This window comes from Carassius gibelio, chromosome A10, assembly GCF_023724105.1.
Source record: "Carassius gibelio isolate Cgi1373 ecotype wild population from Czech Republic chromosome A10, carGib1.2-hapl.c, whole genome shotgun sequence".
Classification (NCBI taxonomy): Eukaryota; Metazoa; Chordata; class Actinopteri; order Cypriniformes; family Cyprinidae; genus Carassius; species Carassius gibelio.
Window position 1 is genome coordinate 16,046,170 of NC_068380.1, and position 26,815 is coordinate 16,072,984.

Here is a 26,815-nt window from a genome sequence, read left to right on the forward strand (position 1 = left end):
CAGAAGTCAGTGTCATTTCAAAAGTTCTGACATTTTAGTTTTATTCATTTGAGACAAGAGGCTCGAGTTCAAAGTACCCGAGAGACGTGTGAAGATGAATCCGACTCGTCAACTTTACCCTGCATTTCTCACCCAAAACTCAACCGAGCATGAAAAGTTACATATCAACCACTGTAAGTTAGGCATTTCTGTTCTTGCTTTGTCATCTTCATTTGTTAGAAAGACATAAAGACTCCATGCAGAGGACACTGCATTTACACATACGATGACGGGGGCTTTAAGAGAACTGGTAGGCCAGCTCTTACATTACATCGTAGTTTGATTGTCCAGTTTTCACAAAAATTGTTCTGTTTTTTCAGGCGAGAAGCCCTGTGCTTGTTGCAGCCATTTTCATATCAGGAATAGGAGGAACCTTTCAATACGGCTTCCATATCTCGGTCCTTAACTCACCATCACTTGTAAGTACCTGCATTTTTCAGTAAAAAAAAGGGTCTTGGGTTGATTTACTGTCTCTTTTGAGCTGCAAATAGAGAAGTTGTAGGTAATCCGTATTAATCAAATGCATTTCTGCCACTGTCATAATATAAGACATCCCCGAAGAATCGATACATATCAGAGCTTTTGAGTTGACCTGTGAAGTGCTGTGGTTCAATAGGATGAAGTTAATGACATAATCAATTGAGACTTGTGCTTACATTGCAAGTTTATTAAAGAGCTGGTGAACAGCACCTGCCAGCAGCGTTATGGCCGCTCTCTGGAGCCCTGGGAGCTGTCCCTCATCTGGTCCTTCATTGTGTCCATGTACTGCATGGGAGGACTGGCTGGAACCCTGTATGCTGGACATCTGGCAGGCGCGTATGGAAGGTACTGGAAGTGACACTAGTCAGGTCATATGCTGATGCTGAAGAATGTCACGGGGATCATTCCCCCAAAAATAAAAGATTATATCCAAAAAAAGAAACCTGTATGAAACATTTTGGACCAATTTAATGTATCTTTATAAAGCATTAATTTCCTTAAAAGAAATAAAATGGTTGTGTTACTAGGTTGATTTTCAGGTGCTTACATGGATCCTTATATATTTCTGCAATTTCAGAAGCATCTGTGGAATAAAGCATTCTTAGAGTGTGAATCAGTAACCAAATGGCAGTACGGCAATGGGTTAGATGGGCTTTTCATTCCAAAATTTACCTGAAATGATGCTAATGGCAATAAACAGCAGCTGATATTTCTTCAAACCGGTCCAATCTACATTAATGCTCCCCAAGTTCTATTCTGTTCCTGTAACACAACTGGCAGAGCAAAAATAAAAAATGTGAATGCCCTTGCTAGGTGTGATCTTTCTTAAATCGATAGTTCACCCAAAAATGCAAATTATGTCATCATTAACTCACCCTCATCTTGTTACAAACCTGTATGCATTTATTTTTCTTCATTAAAAAAAGATTTTTCGCATGATGTTGCTACTGTATTCCAAGCAATTAAAGTTAATGGTGACCAGGAGCTGGCAAGCTCCTAAAAAAAATGACAAAATGCACCATAAAAGTAATCCATATATGACTTTAAAATACAGTCCCGGTCATCATCACTTTTATTGAATGGTAAATAGCAGCATGAACATCTTGCCGAACATCCCTTTTTTATTCTAATCTTTTTTTTTTTGGTAAACTTTGTGGAATTTCAATTCATATAGGAGGAGCAGCAATTAAATACAGTGTGTTTTTAACCCTCCATAGGAAGACGACTCTGCTTTTAAACAACGTGGTGGCAATCTGTGGAGCTGTGCTGATGTTGTTGAGTAAAACCGCCCTCTCGTTTGAGATGATCATGGTGGCACGTGTCCTATACGGCATCAATGCTGGTGTGTTGGAAAATCTGTAAATGCATGCAAATGTCTTTTTAATTTTGTGCTGTTTTCTATATTACCTACTTGAGTGCTGTCTGTGCAGGTGTGAGTTTGACTGTCCACACCATGTATATTTTGGAGTGCGCCCCCAAGAGGCTGCGTGGGATGGTTGGTGTGTCTGTGGCTACTTTTGTCTCAATGGGGAAGTTTTTTGGCCAGCTGCTTGGGATCAGGTGTGTCATTAACAGCAGGTTTATCTTCCTTGTTACATTCACTGTCCATGTGTTAACCAAATTTAACAAGTTAACCAAACTTGTAAAGATTTAAACGTTAAAGCTTGGGTTTTGTGTGTGTGTGTGTGTGTCAGTGAGGTGTTAGGCACTGAGGAGCACTGGATCTGGCTGCTGGCCTTCAGCGGGGTCGCTGCTCTCCTGCAGCTGCTAACCCTTCCCCTTCTCCCTGAGTCCCCACGGTACCTCCTGCTGGAGAAGGCAGACAAACACGGCTGTGAGACAGGTCAGAACCACAGACGTTTACATAGACATTTATATTTCTTACAAAATTCATCTTAAATCATTTGTTCAAAATGTGAGACCATGTCATGGAAAAACAGGATTTCCAAATGTTCTTAGACATGTTTTAGTCAACAACAACAACAAATATTATATATATATGAATTTGTATGAATATATGAATATATGTTTTTTTTAGAATTCTGGCGAGTTATTTGATGATGTTCAATATGTCTCAGCTCTGCGCAGGCTGTGGGGAGCTAAAAAGGACCCTGGACCAGAGATGGAGGAGATGTTGGCTGAACACACCTCCCTAAAGAGCGTGCAGATCCACGGGCTCATGGACCTCTTCCTCGACCACAACGTCCGCTGGCAGCTCCTCACCATCCTCGTCACGTTTGTCACGCTGCAGCTCTGCGGCATCAATGCTGTGAGTCACCCGCACCTGAAAACCATTGATCTGAGAATGCCTATTTCATCAAAACGCAAAACCATATGCCACAGTCTGTTCAGGAAATGTGCTTTATGGCTTCACATTGCAAGATAATTTACTTCCCGCTCAATTCTTCTTTTTGATGAAAGCGACTGCCATTATTTTCATCATTCAGTTCCAAAGATGAATAATGGAACTTGAAGATATTGTTATTCACATGGCCTGTGAATCATGTCTTTGTAGGTCTATCTCTATTCGTTTGATGTGTTTCAAGCTGCTGGTATTGCCAAGGAGAACCTGCGCTATGCCGCCCTGGGGACGGGCCTGTGTGAAGTCTCCACCTCTATTGCCTGTGTGAGCCGCTCTTTCTCACCCAAATATTTCATCTAAGCTCGAAACATGATGTGGCCTGGTTTAAAGGAACCTACCGTTGTTGGTGTTTGTGTGTTTGTTTACTGTGCTATTTTGATCCAGGTGCTGATCATTGAGAGAACAGGGAAGAGAGTGCTTCTTTTTAGGGGTTACTTGTGCATGGCTGCCTCACTGGCCCTGCTTACACTCACACTTTACCTTCAGGTTTGCTTATTTTTTATTCATGTTTCATTGTTTAAGTACATCATATTTTCAAATCATATAGGTTTTGTGATTAATTATTACAGAAGACAAGAAGGCAAGTTACAGTTTCCATGCATGGCAAATAATTCAGATATTAACAAGAAGAGTGCTGATTGTGAGGTGATTTAAATTGCAGCTACATTTAAAGGGGTAGTTCACCAAAAAAATTACATTTAGTCAGCATTTGATCTTATTCCAAATCCATATGATTATCTATCAACATGCAAAGAGATGTTTTGCAGAATATCAAACTGTTGTATTTTTATATAATTACAGATACTACAGCTTCAAAAAAGACAAAAGAAAAAACTGTTTAATAAAAGTTCTGTGTTTTCTATTTAGATTTTCAGCATTCCCCTTAAATAGTTTAAGTTTTAATAATCAAACGCAACTGTAATTAATTGATTTAATAAAAAACAACAACTTCAACATCGCATCCTTGTGGCGCGGCTGAAACAGAAGAACGTACGCAGCCTTGCGCTCAGCTCATTTTCTCCAAAAGGCCGCTACTGCAAACAAAGTGCAGTTTTTTATTTTAATAAATTAAATTAATTATTTTATTTGTAGTAGTAGTAGTACTGTTAATACATTAAGTAATATATAGCGTTAGAGCGTTGCGTTAGCGAGCAAGCTAGCGCAAGGTTGGGGGTTCGATTCCCCGGGAACACATAAGTAGAAATTGATAGCCTGAATGCACTGTAAGTCGCTTTGGATAAAAGCGTCTGCTAAATGCATACATTTAATTTAATTTAATTTTAATATACACTCACCTAAAGGATTATTAGGTACACCTGTTCAACTTCTCATTAATGCAATTATCTAATCAACCAATCACATGGCAGTGTGCACTTGCACTTAGGGGTGTGGTCCTGGTCAAGACAATCTCCTGAACTCCAAACTGAATGTCAGAATGGGAAAGAAAGGTGATTTAAGCAATTTTGAGCGTGGCATGGTTGTTGGTGCCAGACGGGTCGGTCTGAGTATTTCACAATCTGCTCAGTGACTGGGATTTTCACACACAACCATTTCTAGAGTTTACAAAGAATGGCGTGAAAAGGGAAAAATATCCAGTATGCAGCAGTCCTGTGGGCGAAAATGCCTTGTTGATGCTAGAGGTCAGAGCAGAATGGGCGGACTGATTCAAGCTGATAGAAGAGCAACTTTGACTGAAATAACCACTCGATACAACTGAGGTATGCAGCAAAGCATTTGTGAAGCCCCAACACACACAACCTTGAGGCGGATGAAGACCCCACCGGGTACCACTCATCTCCACTACAAATTGGAAAAAGAGGCTACAATTTGCAAGAGCTCACCAAAATTGGAAAAATGTTGCCTGGTCTCATGTATTCAGATTGTAGAGTCAGAATTTGGAGTAAACAGAATAAGAACATGGATCCATCATGCCTTGTTACCACTGTGCAGGCTGGTGGTGGTGGTCTAATGGTGTAGGGGATGTTTTCTTGGCACACTTTAGGCCCCTTAGTGCCAATTGGGCATCGTTTAAATGCCACGGCCTACCTGAGCATTGTTTCTGACCATGTCCATCCCTTTATGACCACCGTGTACCCATCCTCTGATAGCTACTTCCAGCAGGATAATGCACCATGTCACAAAGCTTGAATCAATTCAAAATGGTTTCTTGAACATGACAATAGGTGCGTTTACATGGACACTTTTTGCTTCCATTGGATTGAATTCATTCTGATTGACGAATCCGAACATAGTGTTAACATGAACGCTGAATAAAGTGAGCAGGTTGATATGCGCGTTTACATGTCACAGGCTTCTTATCAGATTTACTCTGATATGAATATACAGAGTTTCCCGCTGCTGTTTTAAAAAGCACACTTGATATTTATCTACTTCGGATCCTAAATAGGCGACGACCAGCGCATTAACTGTGTGCTGCTTAACTTTAATTTAAAAAAAAAAAAAGCTGTAAAAGTGTCCATTCCCGCACCCAAAACTTGTCGTCTATTGATGAGAGTCTTAAACGAGGACTGGTGGGACGTGGTCCTGTTCCACTTCACATACGCTGAGTGAAAGGGGAGTTTTATAATCACAGGACACTTAATTTATGACACTTTAGTCACCAGGAAGAACACCCTGTTCAGCGTGCCATACATCACTATTTCTACGTCACTGCGCATGCACAGTACTTTCCCGTTTCGGTTTTCAATCTGATCAAGTGTTCACATGTCCTCTCGCTCGGATTACAAAAGGGATAAACCACCCCTTACAATCCGATCAAAATTTTAGTCGGATCGAGCCAATTCAATCCGATTGACGTGTTTATATATGACATTTTTATTCTGATTGTGCTTCTAGTTCCATTACGATCGGATTAGTAGTGTCCATGTAAACGCAGCTAATGAGTTCACTGTACTAAAATGGCCCCCACAGTCTACAGATCCCAACCCAATAAAACATCTTTGGGATGTGGTGGAACGGGAGCTTCGTGCCCTGGATGTGCATCCCACAAATCTCCATCAACTGCAAGATGCGATCCTATCAATATGGGCCAACATCTCTAAAGAATGCTTTCAGCACCTTGTTGAATCAATGCCACGTAGAGTTAAGGCAGTTCTGAAGGCGAAAGGGGGTCAAACACAGTATTAGTATGGTGTTCCTAATAATCCTTTAGGTGAGTGTATTTCTGTCACAGTTTCTTCAAGTTAAACCGAACTTTTATTTTGATGGATCACTGTGAAGACCTTTAAGTTTCTGTGTGTGTATATGATATGAAGAATGTTTTTTCTCAAATCGTAAAATGAAGTGACTCTCAGAGCAGCTCTAGAGATTGTTTATGTACGCGCGCACTTCAGCATTTGTGTAGTTAACTAGTAAAATAGTCTTTTTGCGCCTTAATATTCACATCCCTAGTACATATTGTATTTTGATACAAGTGTACTGACCTACTTTTGAAGTATTCAGCCAAAATTCTGTGACATTCTGCGTTAAAAAGTAAATTATATTTCTGTGACTGGATTCTGTGATTCCGTCTGCGTTTTCCACATCGCAAAAATCATAGGGCCCTATATATTCCATCTCTTCTGAAGTCATATTATGGTTTTGTGTGAGAAACAGATGAAATTGTTATTCACTGAAAATCTTTGCCACAGGTTTCAAGTCTCAGATTGCGCTTATTATATATTGAATGTGATTTGGGACTATTTCTATCAAGATGACATGACAAAAAACATCATAAAAGTAGTTCATATGAAGCATGTGGCGTATTTATTGTCTTCTGCATTCGTATGATAGTTTTGTGTGAGGAACTGACAATATCTTTGCCACAGCTTTCAAATCTCATGCGATTATTATATAATGAAAGTGAATTGGGGACTTTATTTCATGTCCTCTGCAGTCATATCATTTTGTGTGAGAAACAGACTAAATTTAAGTCAATATTCACAGGACGTTGCTTCTTTTATATAATAAAGGTAAATGAGGACTGAAGCTATCAATCTTTAAAAACACAAAAAAGCATCATAAATATAGTTTTGTGTGAGAAATGTAAGATGTTATTCACAGAAAACCTTGGCTACAGCTCTCAAATCTCATTCACACATATTCCACATATTTGGCATTTCCATAATGAATGTCATAAGAGTTTTGAACAACATGGTAAGAAATTAAACAACTTTAAGTGAGACAAACCAGCAAATAAGCATTAAATAAACTGATATTATTTAATGACTAACAAGCTTTATTTTACTGTTTATACTACATGAAACTATTCCTGAGATTGGATTTGTCTGACTTTTGTAGGACTTTGTATCCTGGATGCCTTATTGCAGCATGGTGCTTATTTTCACCTACATATTCTTCTTCTCTAGCGGTCCAGGTACATCCACACATTTGTCTCCTGCAGTGAGACGTTCAGCTTCATGCTTGTGGCTTTATTTCTTGGCAGTACTCTTGTGTATTCTCTCTTCCGCAGCCGGGGTGACAGCACCACTTCCTGGTGAGATTTTCACACAGTCCTATAAACCTCCGGCGTTCATGGTAGCCTGCATCCTCAACTGGGTGGGACTCTTCCTGGTGGGCATGCTGTTTCCTCTCATAGTGGTGAGCCTGAATAATTGTATGGCTTTATAATCTGTGTTTTGCTGAAAAATGAAAGGTGCAGAAATATTTTACACACAGAGAAATGTTTGAAAAATGTTTAAAAGATGTACACACACACACACGAGAAGGAAGTTTTATTTCATATTAGTAGCCTAATAAAAACTTTTTTTATTTTACATGAAGCTAGAGATACTGACACAATAACAATATCCCTATGCACTAGCAGCAGTATAAGTCTAAGATGACGTAAAATGACAGAATACACCATTGAAACATGCCTTATTCACAATTAGTCCTTTCTTTTTCCATTGCAGGAGCATTTGGATTATTTCTGCTTCCTCGTATTTTTTGTGTTCTGCTTCTTCTCTGGTGTTTTTGTGTGGTTCCACGTGCCTGAGACAAAGAATAAAACGGTTCTGGAGATCACAGAGGACTTTAAGAGAATGCACCAGAAGCGCAGACACTCACTACAGTCGAAACTGAGCTCAGTACACATAAACAACATCCAGACCACCATATGTACCAAGCTTTAGCACCAGTTCAGAATCATTCGTGTAGTCACTGTGTAGTCACAGGCTGTCAACTGTGTGCTCTGTTTGGTTATTCTGTTGATGACATCAAGTTTGTAAGCCACATCCCATTTGTAAACTCAAAATCCAATTTCAATCAGAGGCGAACTGAATGTTGAATCAATATATTTGTACTCTGTCATGTCAAGGGACACTGATTCAGGTTTGGGGTGATACAGCTGCAGTGGTGCAGTCTGTAGAGGCTTGAGTTTCTGTCAAACCTCAGAGGTGTGATGAACTCTTACCACACCAAAGTTGTCAAATCAAATATTGGACTCCACCAAAATGACTGTAATGTGGCATCTCATAAATGATATTTATGGGACTCCAAAAATCGCCTTAATGTTTATACCAAGTTTTATGCTATTATTCAATTACAGTGAATGTTTTAAAATGTTTTTCATGTGGTCGTATTTGGATTGTCTATTAAAAAAAAATGATAATAATATTAAATAAAATTACTCAAAAACCAACAACCATAAAAACTGAAGAAATCCTTCTTTTTGTTTTTCTTCTGATGAACACACACACACACAAAATATGTTTTGTAAAATGTGTATAACCAAACGGTTGTGGATACTATTGACTTACATTGTATGGGCAAAAACACTTAAAGAAAAAAAAACACTAAAATTGCTTTTGTTAATTGAAAAAATTTAATGGAAATTAGAAATTTTGCCTTGGCAACTAACTGAAATAAAATTAGTTCAAGTACTAAAATAACTAAAACCAATAGAATACCCTTAAAAGGACTTTGCTAAAACTAATACTTAAAAAAAATCAATTAAATCTTAAACTAAAATGAAACCTAAAAAATATAAAAATAAAAGCCCTTTAAAAATATGTATTAACAATATAATAGTATTTTTCTAAAACTAATAAAATTGACAAAAGCTCATACAATTAAAACAAATTCAATTTAAAATGAAAACTGAAAATCATGAATAGTATAATAATAATACTACTAAAATATCACTACTAAAATGTTCATTTTGGGATAAACTATTTGGTCTTTTCAACATATCACAAAAACAAAACAAAAAACGGATTAAAGTTATCATTATAATAATTGATGATAATAGTCATAATCATCAAATGTGTAGGCTACATTTAAAACGCACGTGACAACTTCTGTCCCGACTGGTTACTGAGGTACAGCCACTGTGACAACTAGCCCCGGCGTAAGGGACTTACTCTCTTCTAATGAATGTGAATAAAGGCGGGGAGGAGTCTGCGCTAAATGAAATATTGATACGAGGTTAATTGTAGATGCTCATGTATGTGTTGAGTCCTGAGTATCGACTGTCAAGTGTTTGGCGCTGAACGCGAGCTTTGCGCGTGCAGCTCTCTGATAACACAATCTACTGCTCGAGCTGCGCGCGGCAGCCAAACTTCACTCGTGTTCGCGTGCATCCTACACACGCCCAAATTACGCACACAGGGCTCCTGTTTACACGCCAACCCCGAGGAAACTTACACTGGTGAGGTCAGCATCATGCTTCAATTTAAAGCGCAGAGGGGAGTTTCGTGACAGCTTCGAGTGCTGGTTATTTTAATAGAGAGTGATTTGGGAAGCAGACCGCGCTCTCGCGATGGAGTCGCGCGCCGCCAAAAGAGAAATCATTCAGAGGTAAGAACAGGTACTTTAATACATTCATCCATGGGCAAACAACAGCGTTTACCGAACCCCGAGTCACAGCTCATAGTATATGTTTGTTTTAATAAGATGATAATATACTTCAGCTCCACTGACAGACTTTGGGTTTCTTGTTTTCGTGGATATAGATGCTTGCAGCATCACACACGTTCATCATACCCCTGGACCTCAGATAATATCTTAACAAAATTTAACTCTTCTCAAAACAATAACTGCTCATTTATTTATTTTAAGGTGTTGTGATGTAATTACAGAAGTAGCTTACTGAGTAATATATAGATGCTGCAGGGTTAGGGTTTGGTTTAGGGTTGCTTGATTGTAATTGTGTAATTTACAGTTATTATTATAGTAAGTTCATGTAACACATAAGAAAGACACCCTAAGATTAGTATTAAGTATTATTTGTTTACTTATTCATTCATTATTTCATGTACTTATTAATTGATTTAGCTGGTGTTTGTTTGATTACACTCTTATCTATTTAAAGATTAAAAACTGATTCTGTTTCGGTTCTCTTTTAATAGTTAGTCATAGATGAGCAGTCACATTTATTTCAGATTATTAACTTTTTGTCATCATCAAGGTTTTTGGACATAGACTTAAAGGAATAGTTAATATTATCTAAAATTATTATTCTTATTAGTCTGTGTGACTTTATTTCTTCTGTGGAACACAAAAGGATGAGTAAACGGAATGTGCATTTTAGGATGATCTATCCTTTTATGAATTAATGTCTGTCAACAAACATAAAAAAAAAAAACTGATGAGAAAGTTGTATATGACTCTTTTACATCTTCAGCTGAACCGCAACTATTTGCTTTTTCAACAAATTTCAAATTTTCAATATATAGCCCAATTGTGTCATTTTGAGATATAAATGTTTAGATTTTACATATAAATAGTTGATTATATATGTGTGTGTGTGTGTGTGTGTGTGTGAGACCTTGGACCACCAAACCAGTCATAAGTGTCAATTTATCAAATATTTGATTTATACATCATCTGAAAGCTGAATAAATACGCTTTCCATTGATGTATGGTGTATTAGGGTTTGACAATATTTGGCAGAGATACAACTATTGAAACTATGAAAATCTGGAATCTGAGGGTGCATAAAAATCTAAATACTGAAAAAAAAATTGCTGTTAAAGTTGTCCAAATGGATACTTAGCAGTGCATATTACTAATCAAAAATTACCTTTTGATATAGAATAGAAAAGGAAGAATAGAGAACGCTAGTGTTAGATGTATATGTATTTCAACATGGCAGACACTTAATATGTCAAACAAACTATATTTTCTTTTTAGAATTTTACATAGACCTTAATACACAAACCTCAATGATGACAATCAATAACGTAAAACGTGATAAACTAAAAGTGTCTTAATTTCACACCACAACAAATTTGTTCAGACAACCGTGTCTAACCAGTTGAGACAAGATTTGGAGAAATTCTGTTAGTCTATCACAGACTTTCGGGAAACTCACATTTCTTAGTTTTGTTTTTGTTTGCTTATATTAACATTTCAAGCTTTCTTTCCCATATGCAATATTAATATTAATTGACTATTGAGCTTGTAACATTTAAAATCATTTTAATCAAAACTGCATTGTCTTTTTTGAGATTTCTTAGTCAGTACTTTCTTCCCTAAATATCAAAACGTGACTGGGTTACTTAGGAAAACTGCCTAGAAGAGCGTGTGCCAGTTGGCTGTCCCTTCACTCTTCGTCTTTACGTCTTTTACACAGCAGTTACCTCACACCAGCTGGACTGATGTCAAATGTGAGGGACCTGATAAGAACAGACCTAAACCGTATTGCGTGATACATAGGACCATGTGATAAGCACTGCACATGCTTGATTACAAACACTTTGTAAATGACTACTTTTGGCGGTATGACGTGTTCTCGTAGATCAACTGATATCTAAACAACACAGGTTATGGATATGATTATAACTTGAATGCTGTGTAGGTTACGGTGGATTAAAGCAAATCGATAGCTGTGAGAAAGATAGAGTTGACCTACCCATCAAAGTAAAGAAAATAACCTCCTGTCTTTCCCTCCAGGGTGTTTGTGAACCGGAGTTTGACGCTTGAAAACATCAAGTGCTATGGCTTCGACATGGATTACACTCTGGCAGGTGAGAGCGTTCATAGCGCCTTTGGGACAAGCTGTCAGACTTTGTGTGAAGTGCTTCGTTCACATCGACTCTCTTGTTTTGGACAGTGTATAAGTCTCCAGAGTATGAGAGTCTGGGCTTTGAGCTGCTCAGGGACAGGCTGGTGTCTATTGGATATCCACACGAGCTGCTGGGCTACACCTACGACCCCACGTTCCCCACACGGTAAGTGCTGCTCCCTTACTGAAAATGGTGATTCACAACAGGCAAAATTTAAACAACTTAAACAGTAAAAACAGTATAGTAACAACAGTATCGAATGCGGTAAATTCCAAAATGTAGCTCATGGGAATCTTTTAGTCTTTCAGCAAAAAAAGGTACAAAACTGTGTTACTAGGTACTTTTAAAGGGACATTGGATGCAAAATTCACTTTTACAATTTGTTTGTTTACATATAATGTGTCTTAGCAATGTGTTGACACAATCACCCTACAATGATTAAAATCCTTTTTTTTAATCCCACAAATAAACTAAACAGTCTCAATTATCAAACCGTTTTGATTTTCCGAGCAATATGATGTCATAATGCTCAGGCTCCGCCCACGACCACTGAAGGACTGTCCCGTATTAGCATATCTCCGCCCTCAGCCAGTTGAATGCTGTCCACCGTTTTCTCTGCACTCGAGCAGCTGTAGCGGCAACAGTGTCTCGTGAGAAATGCAGGTGTTTTGTTGTTGGATGTAAAAGTGAACGTAAAAGTCTTAATTTTCTCCCAACATCAGAGCCACTGAATACACAAAAAACAGAAGAGTGGGGCGGGGTGAGCAGAGCTCATTAGCATTTAAAGACACATGCCCGCTGTGAACAGAGCTGTTTTTGACAAGGTAAAAAGGGGGTTGTTTTCTACAACCACTGAGGAATTTTAACCAAAGACATTTCATGAAGACCCTAAAGAATCGCTTGTGGAAAATGAGCATCTGATGTCCCCTTTATAATACTTTTATGTACCTTTATGATATATGTACTATTTACTATTTATCTGCACATTTTGAATGCGTCACTGATCTGACACACTCAGTTCAGCTCATGTATCTCTCTCCTAACACGCTGATAATCTGAATCAGGTGTATTAAATGAGCAGAGCAGGGGGTCCCCAGGACTTGATGCCAATTCCAATATGAACTCGTTTCTTTAGTATAAGACAGTATAAGTATAAAGTCCACTTCATTTTCATCTGGAAACCAGTCAGTTTTTAGTCACTTTTGAGCCTTTTATAAACCATTCATGAGAGACTTTGTGGGCAACCGTATAAATAGAAACATCCTGCGTTACACCAGTCTCAAGGGTCTCATAAAGCAGAAGGTCACTTGAGGTCATTATTAAAGCAGACTGAATACCAAATGCAGACAGCTAAACTCTCTTCTCAATGATACTACTGGGGGAACTCTTGTTGTAACTCCTAAGAGGGCCATATTTTGCTATAAATTATTGACTTGTCTGAATGCTTACAGACTCTGCTGGTTTCAAACGTTCTCTCTCGTTCTCCTCTTCTCTCCAGAGGTCTGGTGTACGATACCACGTATGGTAACCTGTTGAAAATAGACTCCAATGGGAACATCCTGGTATGCACTCACGGCTTTGAGTACCTGAGAGGGTGAGTGAGATGGTTCATTGTGCCCGTGCGGGTCAGTGGTGTATTGAGTGAGAGTTTTCTCACAAATGCCCCCTCGAACTTTCACTGACACTAGAAGATTTCAACAAAGTAGAGTGCTGCGAGGGACAAAACAATAAAGAGAGCCAGGCTGAAAGCCAATAAACCCAATGTGAGGGAACGGCGAGGTCAAGAGCTGTTAAAAACAGATCAAGAAGTACAAGGATCACAGCAGAGCAAGGCGTTTAGTCTTTAAGATCGCAATTTAATGCACTGAAGTTCTCATTATTGCAATTATTATATATGCAATATTATATATTATATTATATGCAATATTTAGCCTAAATGTAATATCTAAATCACAGCACAACTGTTTTTAACATTGATAATAATAGATTATTGAACATAATAATAGAACATTGATAAACATTTTTATTCTTCTTCTCAAACTTGAGGACAAACAGAGCATGGATCAGCATTGTGAGTGTCCATGTATAAGACCGCATAATAAATGGTGTTTCATCAGACGCCACCCGACGTAGGGTGTTGTGGGCACAGTTTTATTTAGCAAGGGATCAGTTGTTTGAGATCAGTTAGCGTTCTTTCAACACTGGCTGCTGTGACATATTAGCTGGGCAGCTCAGTGGCAGACTGTTATTGCTCTGTCACCAGCTTTCCAATGCGTTTCAAATGTTTTTATATATATGTGTGTGGTGTGTCAGGAAGCTTATTTACCTGCTGTTATTCTCATTAAGATGTCTGTCTGTTTGCAGTGAACAGGTAGATGAGTATTATCCAAACAAGTTCATCCAGAGGGACGACACGAACCGCTTCTACGTCCTCAACACGCTTTTCAACCTGACAGGTACAATGACAGTGACACATTTACACGGTCGAGTGAGAGGATAATTGAGTCTGTTAACATGATTGGTCCCTCTCCTTTTCTCAGAGACGTATCTGTATGCGTGCCTGGTTGACTTTTTCACCAAAACCAGCAGATACAAAAAGTGAGTGAATTATTCTTTAATTGCGAGAGTTATGGCTCTTTTACAGCGTCACTGTCTGTCAGTTGTCATTCTGTTTATCCCAATAATATGTATTCGTAAGATGATATTTAATTGCTTAGCTAGTTTTATGATCAAAGCTCTGTAGGTTTTATCATGGGATAAAACAATGCGAAGCAAAATTATGTTTTTTTTTTTAGCAAATCTTTGATTATGTTGATGGTTTAAAGTCCTTAAAAAAACTGCTATCGCTGTTGGGTTTATTTATGGTAAACTTAAAATACGTCCAATAGGTGTCCCAAATCTCACTCACTCTTTCTCTTCTATTTAGTTGCATGAAAGGGTTCAAACACGGTGACTTGTTCATGTCACACAGAAGCATGTTTCAGGACGTGAGGGACGCCATGGATTACCTTCACGAAACGGTAACCATTTTTATGTAGATTAATCTTATGGTTGGACTTGTTCCCTCTCTCGTGATAGAATTTACTTCCAGAGTTACTTCAAATTAAAATATGACTTTAAAGGTAGGGTAGGTGATTTGGGAGAGGCTGTAGCATTAGCAAGCTAGCTCTGAAAGCATAAGATCCCTCCCTTCCAGCAAATCCCTCTCCTAAGCCACGCCTCCTGACACACGGGCAGATGAGAGACGGTTGGTAAAGGGGTTAAATGCAATGCTGTCAAGATTAGCTCATGTCTCATTCACCAGTGAGAAATCGTTACAGTACAAAGCGCATAATATTATAATAATCAAATATTTTTGAACCAAATCACCTCCCCTGCCTTAAAGAGCAGAATATGTTTCATTGTTATTTTTGTCCTATAGGGGACTCTGAAGGAAAGAACTCTGAAGAACCTGGACAAGTATGTGATTAAAGATGTAAGTGGTAATAACGTATGTAATCATGAATAGAAGTATTTGTATGTGCCAAAACTCATTCATATATGTATAATTTTGTCTAGCCTCGTCTTCCTGTGTTACTGGGCCGAATCAAAGAGGTCGCCAAAGTGTTCCTGGCCACTAACAGTGACTTCAATTACACCGAGGTAAGGAGAGCGCCACACCCCGAGAAATCATTTCAGTTTCCATCGACAGGCTGCATATCATTGCACTCTATCATTAATATTCAGAATTCCTTTCTAATCACGCCACATTACATCTTTTCTCAAATTAGGCAATTATGAAATACTTACTGGATTTTCCGTCTGGCTCTAAGGTGAGCAGCATGATCCCTCTATAAGTGTTTAGTGGTTACTGTGAGAAACTGCTTGTGACTGTTCTTGATCGCACATAAAGATATTCAGATTCTGAAATGACTCGTGTTGTTTGTCTAGAACCCCAAGAAACCGTGGCGCTCCTACTTTGATCTGGTGGTGGTGGACACCAAGAAGCCCTTGTTCTTTGCAGGGGGCACAGTGTTACGACAGGTAGACACGGTGAGTTACTAGTGTTGTGTGCACTGCTGCAAACATACAGAACAAGATTTACACTCGTTAAATAAAGCATTTATTCAGGCAGGGGAGTGAAAACTGTTATACCTAATTATTTCATAACAATTGATTGAGAGAATTTGGGTGAATCTGAAGCATGTCAAGAACATGCCTAGACCCTGTTTTAACCCAAAACCAGAAAAAAAGAAAACATATAAATGCAAACATTACAGTTTGGGTAAAGTAGATTTCTGCCTATTTCTCTCTGCAATGAATTGAAAAGTTTTGTTCCCAGTAACATAAATCCTACTATTATGTTAAATATTAACATTGTAACAATACTAAAGATTATTCCCTTTACTATAATAAAATTGTGTCCCAGAGTAGTTGTCATGGTATGTCATAAAAATAGTCTAAAATGATAAAAATTATTTTATAAAATGTTATTCTTAAATCTCTATGCTATATCGGGTGACATAAAACCTAGATATTTAATGATTTTTGGTGCTTAATATTTTAGATTATTTTCTGACACATTACTATTCAAAAGTTTAAGATAATTACTATTTAAAAACTATATATATTTCCTAAATATTCCGCAAGGAGGCATCCAATTGTTCAAAAGTGTCAGTCAAAACATTTATTATATTAAAAAAAAAATTTTTTTCATATTAATGATGTTTTGTACTTTCTATTAATCAAAGAAATTTTTTTTTAATATGAAGCAGCACAATTATCTTCAACAACATTACAACAATGATACATTTTTATTGAGTATCAAATCTGCGTATTAGAATGATTTCTGAAGGATCATGTGACACTGAAAACTGGAGTAATGATGCTGAAAATACAGGTTTGCATCACATAAATAAATGACATGGTAAAATAAATTCAAATAGAAAACTTATTTTCAATTAAAATAATATTTAACAATATTACTGCATGTTTGATCAAATAAATGCAGCATTGGTAAAAAAAAAAAAAAGCCGAACGGTAGTATACAAGTAACATTTTAAGCCATGTTGTTTCATGAACATGGAGTCACATATATCAGCAAACATCTCGTCTATGTTTGGACTGCACTTAAATCTCATCATTCTCCTGTAGGACACTGGGAAGCTGCGTATTGGCACATACACCGGAGACTTTCAGCATGGGACGGTGTATTCTGGAGGTACTCCGATGTTCTTCTCATCAGGATCTGTTCACGAATGCACTCCTCTGGCTTATCTCAGTTATCCTTATTCAACGCCTTTCTTAGGATCTTCTGATATCGTCTGTGATTTGCTGGATGTTAGGGGGAAAGACATCCTCTACGTGGGGGATCACATCTTCGGCGATATCCTCAAGTCAAAGAAACGTCAAGGCTGGAAGACGTTCCTGGTGGTTCCTGAGCTTGTGAAGGAGCTGCAGGTGTGGGCTGACAAAGCCAGTGAGTCTGTGGCCATCCAATAAAACACCTTTAATATTTAGTTTTTTTATTAAAGAATGCCTGAAAATACGGTCTTGTTATAGGCATGTTTGAGGAGTTAAAACACCTTGACATCTTCCTGGCAGAATTATATCAGTGAGTATGATTTCGTCTCACGTGTACTTCACATGATCGATAGATGGCGCTAGACGGCCGTTCTTAGTTGACATTTAGATTTTTATTACAGGAAATGGTATATTAGATTATACTGGCTTTTATGTTATGATCCAAAACATTATTTTGTCTCTTTATGACCTTTTATTTGGGTGTTTATGGTGAGCGAAACCTGAAACACATAAATAAACATCAACATTTCCATCAATCTATCCCATCAGACATTTGGACAGTGGAAGTCAAGAGTGCCCGGATATAACTGTAATTCAGAACAGGATTAAGGTGAGCTTCGAGGATCATCTCGTACTTTAGCCGTGATGTTTTCCCATCTATCTTCTTGTTCTTCATGCAGAATATCCAGAATTCAGTTTATACCAGAGAGACTCCAAAGTATACTGGAACTGTTATTGTAAAGCTGTTCGTTTGTGTTTCAGATGGTGACGTACGGCATGGATCTGTGCTATGGGAAAATGGGCAGTCTTTTACGCTGTGGCTCCACAAAAACCCTCTTTGCCAGTCAGTTACTGCGCTATGCTGATATCTACTCAACCTGCTGCCTAAACCTCCTGAACTACCCCTTCAGCTTCCTCTTCAGAGCCCCTCTTGTCCTGGTAAACCTGTCCTGCATAACCACACTGGAGTAGAACGGTTTATTAATTATAAATGTTCATATGTAATATTATTTTTGATATGTATTGTACTAGAAGTATCTGTAAATATAATGAAACGGGTGCTGGTGTTCATGTCTTTATTTTGGCTGACTGTTTTAGATGCCACACGAGGCCGCAGTGGAGTCTCAGACTAAAGAGCAGATCTCAGAGCTGTCCGAGCACATGCTCAGATCCTCCAGCATCACGGTCTGAACTATTCTTATTATTCTCTTATATAGATTGTTGTATTCCTTAAAGGCATTACACCCAAACATCAAGTGTTACAGTATCGTCCTCTCGTGTTTCCCATTGTATTTTCCTTATCTAAATACTGAAGTGTTTAACATCATTACATCTTTCCCACACAGCGGCAGTGTGAGTGTGAAGACGGTGACTGTGGACAAGAAGAGAACTGTGCCCGAAATAACCCACCTACATCCACAGTGACATGAGGACTGAATTCTTTCTTTATTCTGTGTGTTTTGTACTGCTGTAAAAATGTTTGACTTTAACATTATCCATTCCTGTGTTTAACCTGAGTATTCATACACTGCACCTGTGTGGTTGATTTGCAGTATTAGCTTTAACTTCTGGCAGGTAATTGTGATTTAAAAGGAATTTTAAAGTTTTTTTAATGTTAATAAGTACTTTAAGTTAAAAGCTTTTGTGTTGTTATTTGTAAAGCAAGTGTAAATCTTTATTTAACCATTTTATAAAACTTTTATATTCTGTGTATTTAAGACCTTTGGTAGAATGTATTTTGTACCTCAGTCATGAACGCATGAAAACTGAAGAACTGGGTTGAAGGATTTTGAAATCAAATGTTTATTTGCATATGTTTATCATATCTCCTCCCATGTGACAGAATCACAGTAATGCAGGGATTGACATAATTAAGTAGAAAGTCATTTTTAAAAAACATTCGATAACTTAGTCCTAGGCTATACCTATTTATGTATTTACTATTTTTCAGAAGCATATGGAAAAAAATATTAAAGCGCTATATTTTAGACTTTGTTGTCATTTATTTCTAATTGTATTGAACTCATGAATATTATTATGACAAACACGTGTAAAAGTTAATTTCCTATTGTGTTAAACTAGAGTCAGTTCCTGCAACTTATCAACGGTTTGTGAAGACAAGGAACTGAAAAAACGACAAATTCGTAAAAACCGGTGATTAAAAACGCAAGGAAGAAGAAAAAAACTTTGTCTCTACGGCGGGTAAATTGATCAACAAACGGACATCTTCAGGAAAAACTCTAGGCTTTGTTTTGCTGTCCGTAAGATGGCGGCAAAGACTAGCCTAGCATATAGACCTGACAATAAAGACCTTTCCTTTCACCAGACTCAGCTACTATTAGAAGAACAGAATTAGAAAATCATTACTGACTTCGACTTCGCATAAAAGGGTTTACAGCTTGTTTATTATAAGCCGCTAACTTTACTCTCTTCATGCAGATCTCGCGATAACTTGTCTTCATTTCCGTTTCTTTGACCAATTTAACCTGAGAGGAGCGATCACCTGGCCAACAGTATAAACATTACAAATTATTAATTACCAAAGTAACAACATTTAATACCACAGATATCGAGGCCTACAGTGATACTCATAAATGTAGAGGTATGGACACAGGTTGCTCCTACTGTGTAAATCAAATTACGATAGAACTCATTATTTACATTCAAACAAGAGTTTAAACTATCATGTGGATCACGCAGATTAATGAGCAGGAAAACAAGCCCTTTCCACGAACACAGCATGTTAAGAGCAGCACAGGTCGTGATTTTGTTACGAGAACTAGTCTACTAGATATGTTTTTTAAACTATTATTGTTTCATTTTAACCTGCCCATTAAAATGATGATTCTGGCCTGGCCTGATCTTCATTACTGAATCTAACACTTACATAATAAAACAAACATCACTTTGACAACTGATTCATTACAGTACAATCTTTTAATTATATATACACACACACACACACACACACACACACACACACACACACACACACACACACACACACACACACACACACACACACACACACACACACACACACACACACACACACACACACACACACACACACATATATATATATATATATATATATATATATTTTGAAGGGTGGGGGGTAAGTTTAGCATTCAAGCCTGTTACTGGATGATTTTGCTTAAAACATTCCTAATGAAGTAATGCATAGCATGCCATGAAGTAAATGTCAAACTGTAGTGTTGACTGCATTTGTCAAGGAAAACCATTCAAAAGAAAAAAAATTATAAACTAGTATTTTTCTTTAAATTATGGGAGCACACGTCCAACATTACCTACAAGTCAACCTTTAGTAGCAGACCAAATAAAAACATTTTAAGAGAACTTACATTAAATAATCAACATTAACACTATGTTTTTTGTTTTTTTAAGAATTTCTGACCCTATTTTGTAGCCTGCGTTCTTGGAAAGTGTCTAATGAAAACAAGACCAAGTCCAACAGAAGATTGGACACTGAAGGTTTTGATCAGTGTTTTTTTTTTTAGAATGTATCCCTCATGTGTTGAGGTTGAAGTCTTGTTATTCCTGTACTAAACCTTTAGTATGAATTGATTGTCCTTAAACTTTAAACTGGGTCTAGTATCACACAGGCTCAAATTCGGTTTCTACAATCACAAATAACAATGTAGTGGTTATAAAACACAGACCTCCGTAATATCCATATTCTGGCAGCTTGACAATCCTGGAGCCTATGAGACAATTTGAGTTAATTAAAGCTTTAATAACATTTTTAAATGTTTAACTTAAGTGGCCTTTGACCCTTTTCGAGTGACCTTCAAATGAAACACTGGAGTGCAGTTCAGTGCTAATAAACTTGTTCCATCATGTCTAACATGTCAACCATCAAGCCAAAACAAGGTGTAACCGATATCAAAACCAAACACACTCTAACAATTGTTTTTGTTTTTTTTCTCCATAATCAAAAAATCAGTTGTGACATTAAAGTATACAGATGAGCTGATTATTGAGCAATCTGTTTATGAGAAGTGAAAGCATCCTGCACTCTTAAAAATTAGAGTTTTTCAAACTAACAAAAAACGTTTTGTCCAATGGAAAGATTCCATGAAGGTTCTTCATGAAACCACAGATTTACTTTTAGAACCTTTATTTTTAAGAAAGTTTCTAGGAATTTATTGTTCCAAGAGGACCCTTCAACATCCATGAAATCTTTCCATTCTACACACAATTCTTTTTTCTTTTCTTTTTTTAAATAAAAGGTTCTCTACTGCCATTGATGGTTCCATGAAGAACCTTTAATATGCATGTAACTTTTCCGTAAGTCAAAAAGTCCTTTAAAGTGCAAAAAGATTCTTTAGATTTGTTAAATGTTCCCCACACTAAGAAGAGAATGATTCTTTTAAGAACTATTTTATTAAAAGTTTCTTTAGGGAACTAAATGAAAAAAAAAAAAAATTTTAATTGTGATATAGTGGAAATCTTTTTCGATTATTGAAAAGTTTTTAGCATGGAGTTTAAAATGGTTCTTTTAAAGACTGATCACTGAAAGCTTTTTGGAAGCAAAAACAGTTCTTCAACCATCTGAAAACCCCTTTAGGAAGTTTTATGTGGTGATGTGTCCCGTATGATAGTGCCACAGACACATATCATCTCCCATTCCACACATACCACTATTTCCCAGCAACCTTTGCAGACGTGCCACGACAAGTCGCAGTCATTCCTGGAGTGGCTGAGGTGCTCCAGAGTTTCCCACCTCAATGGTTAAACAGGGTTGAGATTTGACCCCAGGCGTATTTCTAAAATGACGCTACTGCTTTGGTGTAAAACCAACTATTAGAAACAAGATTTCATCGCAGAGACACTGTTTATCACTAAAGAGCTGATAACGACACGTGTAGAGTTTCTTGTGAACCTACGCTTCTTCAGCTTCACAAAGTCAACAGCTCATATTGGTATATATATATGAGGCAAGTACAGACAGCTCTGTTTAGCGCCTCTCCTCGCTCATATAGGCCTGGTATGATTCAGAGCCTATAGGTGGATTCACACAGTTATGTTAAGGACCGTCTCAGCAATGCAGAGAGACATGTTCAGCAGTCCTGGGCCCCTCTCCTGACCATCCCCCACTAGCCTCCCTACATTCCTGAAAACATTCCCTTCCCCCTGCTAACCTGCGACAAGGGAGGGTCCGACCCATGCACCTTCATTCGGCCCTTTAGCTCCGAACGAAGCCACGCGCGATGACGCGATAACTGAGGGAAAGGGCACGGTTGCCGAAACAAATGAGGTCTGAACTCAGAACTCAAGTCCAAAAAGAACTGATTTTATTTCTCAAACACATGCGTTGCAACAGCTACAGTTGGAGGTTAACCCACGTAAGGGGGAAACCTGCCACTTGTTTCCCAGGGGTCCCGTGAGCGTTGAGCATATCAGAGGCTAAATGCTATGACAATACTATTGCACTGCTAGAATGGATGGAACAGTAGTGCAACATCGTCAGAGCAGCTGACCTCAGCACAGCAGCACGTGGACCGAGGGACTGCCATCTTCTCTGACCCTCAACTCCTCAACAACTTTAACTGCCATCTTCCACCTTATCAGCAGGAATATACACTAAAAAAATTATTTTCAATAAAAATAATAATTTACATAGGCTATATATATTAATAAATATAATAAAATGCAGCCACAACTAAACAGTATGACAGGATTAATACTAATAATAATAACTGTAAAAATAGACACTGTTAATTATATTTAAATGAGCAGCTACAGTTAAATCAAAATACAGACAGAACAACTAAAAACAATAATACAAACAACAATATTAATATCATCGTTTACACTATATTTAAGGTGTCTCTGTTACGGTGTAATTCGAAATGTTTTATTAATATGTACTTACTATAGGGTTAGGATTAGGGTTTAGTGTAGGGTTATTGTATGTAATTATGCATAATTTATTGTTATTACAATAGTAGATACATGCAATGTGTACTAAAGACACTGCAAAATAAAGTGCTACCATATTATTTTTTATTAATATAGTAATACAATTATTAGAGGAGACTGACAAATTATTATTTACAATTGCTTCTTTTTATATGGGCATATATGTGCATTTTACAATAAGTTGTCAGTCAATAACAATAATAATAATGCAAATATAACACTTTCTTGAAACTGATTTGATGCAAGTTTGTTTAAAGTTTGCAGTAAATGTGTACAGTGTGTCAGCTTTCTTGGTTTTCCAGGGCTCCACGTGTTAAATAACGTCAAAGCAGATGAGGGGTGAGAAGGCACCAGAGGGAGGTGGAGGGCTCTGTTCTATCAGCCAATGCCCTTTTAATATTGCACTGCTCTTCTGATTGGCCAGTAGTACAACAGAAAAAGGGCAATGGACAAAACATGGTCAATATATAACCATACAATCCTTCCCCTCATTATGTTTGATCAGATGTATATTTGATTTTCTATATTTAATGCACAAAGGAAAGAGCAGCTGACTCGGAGCAGTTCATCCAAGTGTTCCTCCTCACAACCAAATAATTCGTCTACAACCGGTGACTAATTGATGGCAATATCCACTAAACAAATTAAAAATAAAACCACAATATTAAAAAACAAGCCATATCTTACCCACATCACTCTGCTTTACAATAAAAACTATTTTAAGAGCTTGAAAACAATTTGTTTTAGTTTTAATAATGCAATTAAATAAAAAGTTACATTTTAAAAGGATGTTTCTCTGATCCAACTCAATCTTTCTCAAGGACTTCTGACAGTGTCAGTTAAAACTATTCCTGAAACAACTGGAAAGTGATACAAAAAAAGAGAGAGACATTGAGAGTTATGTTAGATTAAGTCAAATCGAAACAAACTTTACAAAAAGAAAACAAAAACAGAGTGGCACCTATTTTGCTTTTTTATGCCCTGTGCAAAACACTGATGACAATTTTATTTCATAGTGCCCACACTTTCCCACTGAGTTACCATGATCTGTCCAGGACTTTACCAGCCTTTTATAATCAAAACTAGAATAAAAATAAATAAATCAAAAATACAAACACTTAAGTATTTATTTGTCTTGAAATAGCTTTTTACAACCGCGCAGAATTAAAACTAATATTGACTACAGAAATTTCCAGGCCACTTTTGAAATTCCCAAATATTTGTTTTTCCAGGACAGTGGGAACTCTGTGAGGTCTACGAAATTATTGGGCTTTATATAGCTACCGTTAAAAAAATCATTTAATCATTAAAAAAAACGTGTTGATTTAAATTATTGAGAGCTAAAATAAGAAAACGGTTTTAGAGGCTGCTTAATTCACATTTGACTTGTTGATAATCATAATAAACTTTCCGAATTACGGTCTAAACCTAATGAATTCTACAATAATTTCCATTCGCATTAGAAGCGTTCTGACTGAGTTAATGACGGAATCGAGTTGAATTAAGCGCACTGGCTACTTTCGCATGTTTGTTTCGATTCGAATTAAATGTAAAGCATCACTAGCCCAACTAAACTTCAGCAGACAAACGAATTTGTAGTTAATAACAGAGGCGTGTTTACATGACCTCAAATCCACACTGTTTTAGACGGTAAATCGTACCTGATCACACTATCGGCGCGTGCATTTAAACCCTGCCACTTCATCTCCTTCAGTGTTTTTCTCAGACCGCAAGCCTCGCGCAGATACACTCTGCAGAATAACGCAACAGAAGAGATCTCGAAGCCCGGGTTTGATGGCACACGCTCCTGATGCGCATGAAAATGAGGCGAGTGCATTGATCCCATCCATCCAAACTCTCTTTTACGCCCTACAGCTCCCGCCATTTCCACCCAATCATCCCAAATGCATGAAAAGCACACAGTGAACCCCAGATTCATGAATGGCAGCGAACCAAGGGAGGGACACTCAGCCAGAGGGAAAAAAAAATGCAGAGGGAGAGTGAGAGAAGAGGAAAAGTTGAGTTAAAGGTGCAAAACCTGGACGCCTTCGTCTTCGGTCCTTTTTCAAACGGTAAATGCATTAAGACTCTCCGTTTGCGAGAGCGCTTAGTTGAACTCTTACCGCGGGGCTCCGCGAAACAAACGAGCGAATGTAAAGACGCGCGGCGTCACGGCCTTCCAGCGTCAGACTCCATCTTTGACTAGTTGACATTCAGATCCAGCCGGAGCGAATGCCTCATTTGCATGCGCGCCGCTGATTGGTCCGCTGCTGCGCTAGTCTCTGCCATCCGATCAGCCATTGGTTGAATCCTCAGCTCCTCGGCGCTGTGACTCGTGCTGTGATTGGATGCAAATCTGATACCGCCGCTGCATACTTTAATTGAACAACAAATACGCGACGCAATGTGTGTCTCATTCACAAAACCCGCTCCGCTCATGACACTACTTCTGAAATACACGCGTTACAATTACTTATGATGAGAATCACTTCACATTTCCTTGTTATATTATAGTATTTATTTATTTTAAACAGTTTAAATGCAAAACTCAATACTTAAGGAGGGTTTGAAATGGCTGACTCTCTTAATTTTCTGTGAAAATGATGTAAACAGTCACATGAACAGAGATGTTTAATTTCATTTTAACATTTAAAAGATGATGTCTATTTCAACACACAAGAAAGCATCTCATACAGATAGAACTAGCACATGAGAGACATAATATTTAATATTTGAGTTGTTTTGTGTATTATTGATATCTTTGTCTACTAAATCATGATCACACATGTAAACAAGTGAGCAAACTGATTAACATTATAAAATTAGTTTTTTAAGTTTCTTCTTCTTTTTTTTTTACATTAAATGAAACTAAAAGAAAAAATGCATTTAAAATTAAATGAAAAGAAACCATGCATCTATGCATTCGCTCATATATGTCAGCTATAAATGTGATCAGAAATCAAATTCTGTTCAACTAAGATTTTAAAAAGTTTTCCCCCATTTGTTTATTTATAATTTATAATTATTTATTCACATGCACATTTTTTCTTTCGTTACGCTTATATGGCTACAGGGCTGTTTTGAAATGTATTCATTCATTTTTGTTACATTTTATTTGAAACTTTACAAAACAAAAAAGCAAAGATCACACAAAAAAGTAAATTGTAACTAAAAATGTAACAGGTGAGAAATATACACCTTTCTCTTGTAAGACTTCATACGAGACATGGATCTTGTGTGTCGGCCGCAGCAGTGGGCTGAACAGGGCTGGTTGTGGGTGGAGCTTGAGCTTTGATTGACATCTGGAGGAGGGTAGTGGGCTGTGAAATGTGGCATTCTTGGCCAAGGGAGCTGAAATAATGGTATTGTTTAGTGAGAAAGGACCCGTTTCCCCCCTTTCCCTCTCACTGTCCCCCAATCTGAAGGGATCTGATTGTGTGCTTACTCTGTTAAAAGTGTTTGATGTGGGAAAACCAGAAGGGATGTTCTGCCTCTGTCTTTCTGTTGGCCATTTAAAATCATAACTGACTCCAGAGATACACCTCGCTTCTTTGCTGTAACACACCTGGAATGTAAAAATTATCAGTGGCTTTTCAACTAGTTTTTAAAATCCAAATTTCTACATTTATAAATAATAAACATATTTTAATCCATTAATATCTAATTTCTGCAGTTGCATTAAATCATTTGAATTCAT

The 26,815-nt window shown here is 37.5% G+C and overlaps 2 protein-coding genes across 3 annotated transcripts; both read left to right on the forward strand.

Annotated features, from left to right (window-relative positions):
* The first annotated feature begins 134 nt into the window (after window positions 1-134).
* slc2a11l (solute carrier family 2 member 11, like) lies at window positions 135-8,517 on the forward strand. Its single transcript, XM_052608461.1, has 12 exons — window positions 135-289; window positions 360-458; window positions 704-864; window positions 1,737-1,861; window positions 1,950-2,079; window positions 2,214-2,362; window positions 2,598-2,788; window positions 3,035-3,145; window positions 3,266-3,367; window positions 7,181-7,256; window positions 7,353-7,480; window positions 7,795-8,517. The coding sequence occupies exons 1-12, from the start codon at window positions 266-268 to the stop codon at window positions 8,011-8,013; spliced, it is 1,515 nt and encodes a 504-aa protein (XP_052464421.1). The 5' UTR covers window positions 135-265; the 3' UTR covers window positions 8,014-8,517.
* Window positions 8,518-9,511: 994 nt separating this feature from the next.
* Window positions 9,512-19,162, forward strand: LOC128021351 (cytosolic purine 5'-nucleotidase). Of its 2 annotated transcripts, XM_052608464.1 has the most exons (18): window positions 9,512-9,679; window positions 11,777-11,850; window positions 11,937-12,054; window positions 13,388-13,483; window positions 14,254-14,345; window positions 14,430-14,487; window positions 14,816-14,909; window positions 15,311-15,364; window positions 15,448-15,531; window positions 15,660-15,701; window positions 15,820-15,921; window positions 17,023-17,089; window positions 17,177-17,347; window positions 17,431-17,482; window positions 17,722-17,782; window positions 17,935-18,111; window positions 18,271-18,357; window positions 18,519-19,162. In XM_052608464.1, the coding sequence occupies exons 1-18, from the start codon at window positions 9,642-9,644 to the stop codon at window positions 18,600-18,602; spliced, it is 1,551 nt and encodes a 516-aa protein (XP_052464424.1). In that variant the 5' UTR covers window positions 9,512-9,641; the 3' UTR covers window positions 18,603-19,162. The 2 variants fall into 2 exon arrangements, with proteins under 2 accessions (XP_052464424.1, XP_052464423.1); XM_052608463.1 differs by having other exon boundaries at window positions 17,023-17,347.
* The last annotated feature ends 7,653 nt before the right edge of the window (window positions 19,163-26,815 follow it).

What these genes read in the sequence shown, in the direction of transcription:
- slc2a11l (XM_052608461.1), top strand. Translation starts at nt 266, where the DNA reads ATGACGGGGGCTTTAAGAGAACTG. An exon ending in CCTATACGGCATCAATGCTG is followed by an intron (nt 1,862 to 1,949) that starts GTGTGTTGGAAA and finishes CTGTCTGTGCAG; the next exon opens with GTGTGAGTTTGACTGTCCAC. An exon ending in CACTCACACTTTACCTTCAG is followed by an intron (nt 3,368 to 7,180) that starts GTTTGCTTATTT and finishes TGACTTTTGTAG; the next exon opens with GACTTTGTATCCTGGATGCC.
- LOC128021351 (XM_052608463.1), top strand. Translation starts at nt 9,642, where the DNA reads ATGGAGTCGCGCGCCGCCAAAAGAGAAATCATTCAGAG. An exon ending in CACGCTTTTCAACCTGACAG is followed by an intron (nt 14,346 to 14,429) that starts GTACAATGACAG and finishes TCCTTTTCTCAG; the next exon opens with AGACGTATCTGTATGCGTGC. An exon ending in GTGACTTCAATTACACCGAG is followed by an intron (nt 15,532 to 15,659) that starts GTAAGGAGAGCG and finishes TTCTCAAATTAG; the next exon opens with GCAATTATGAAATACTTACT.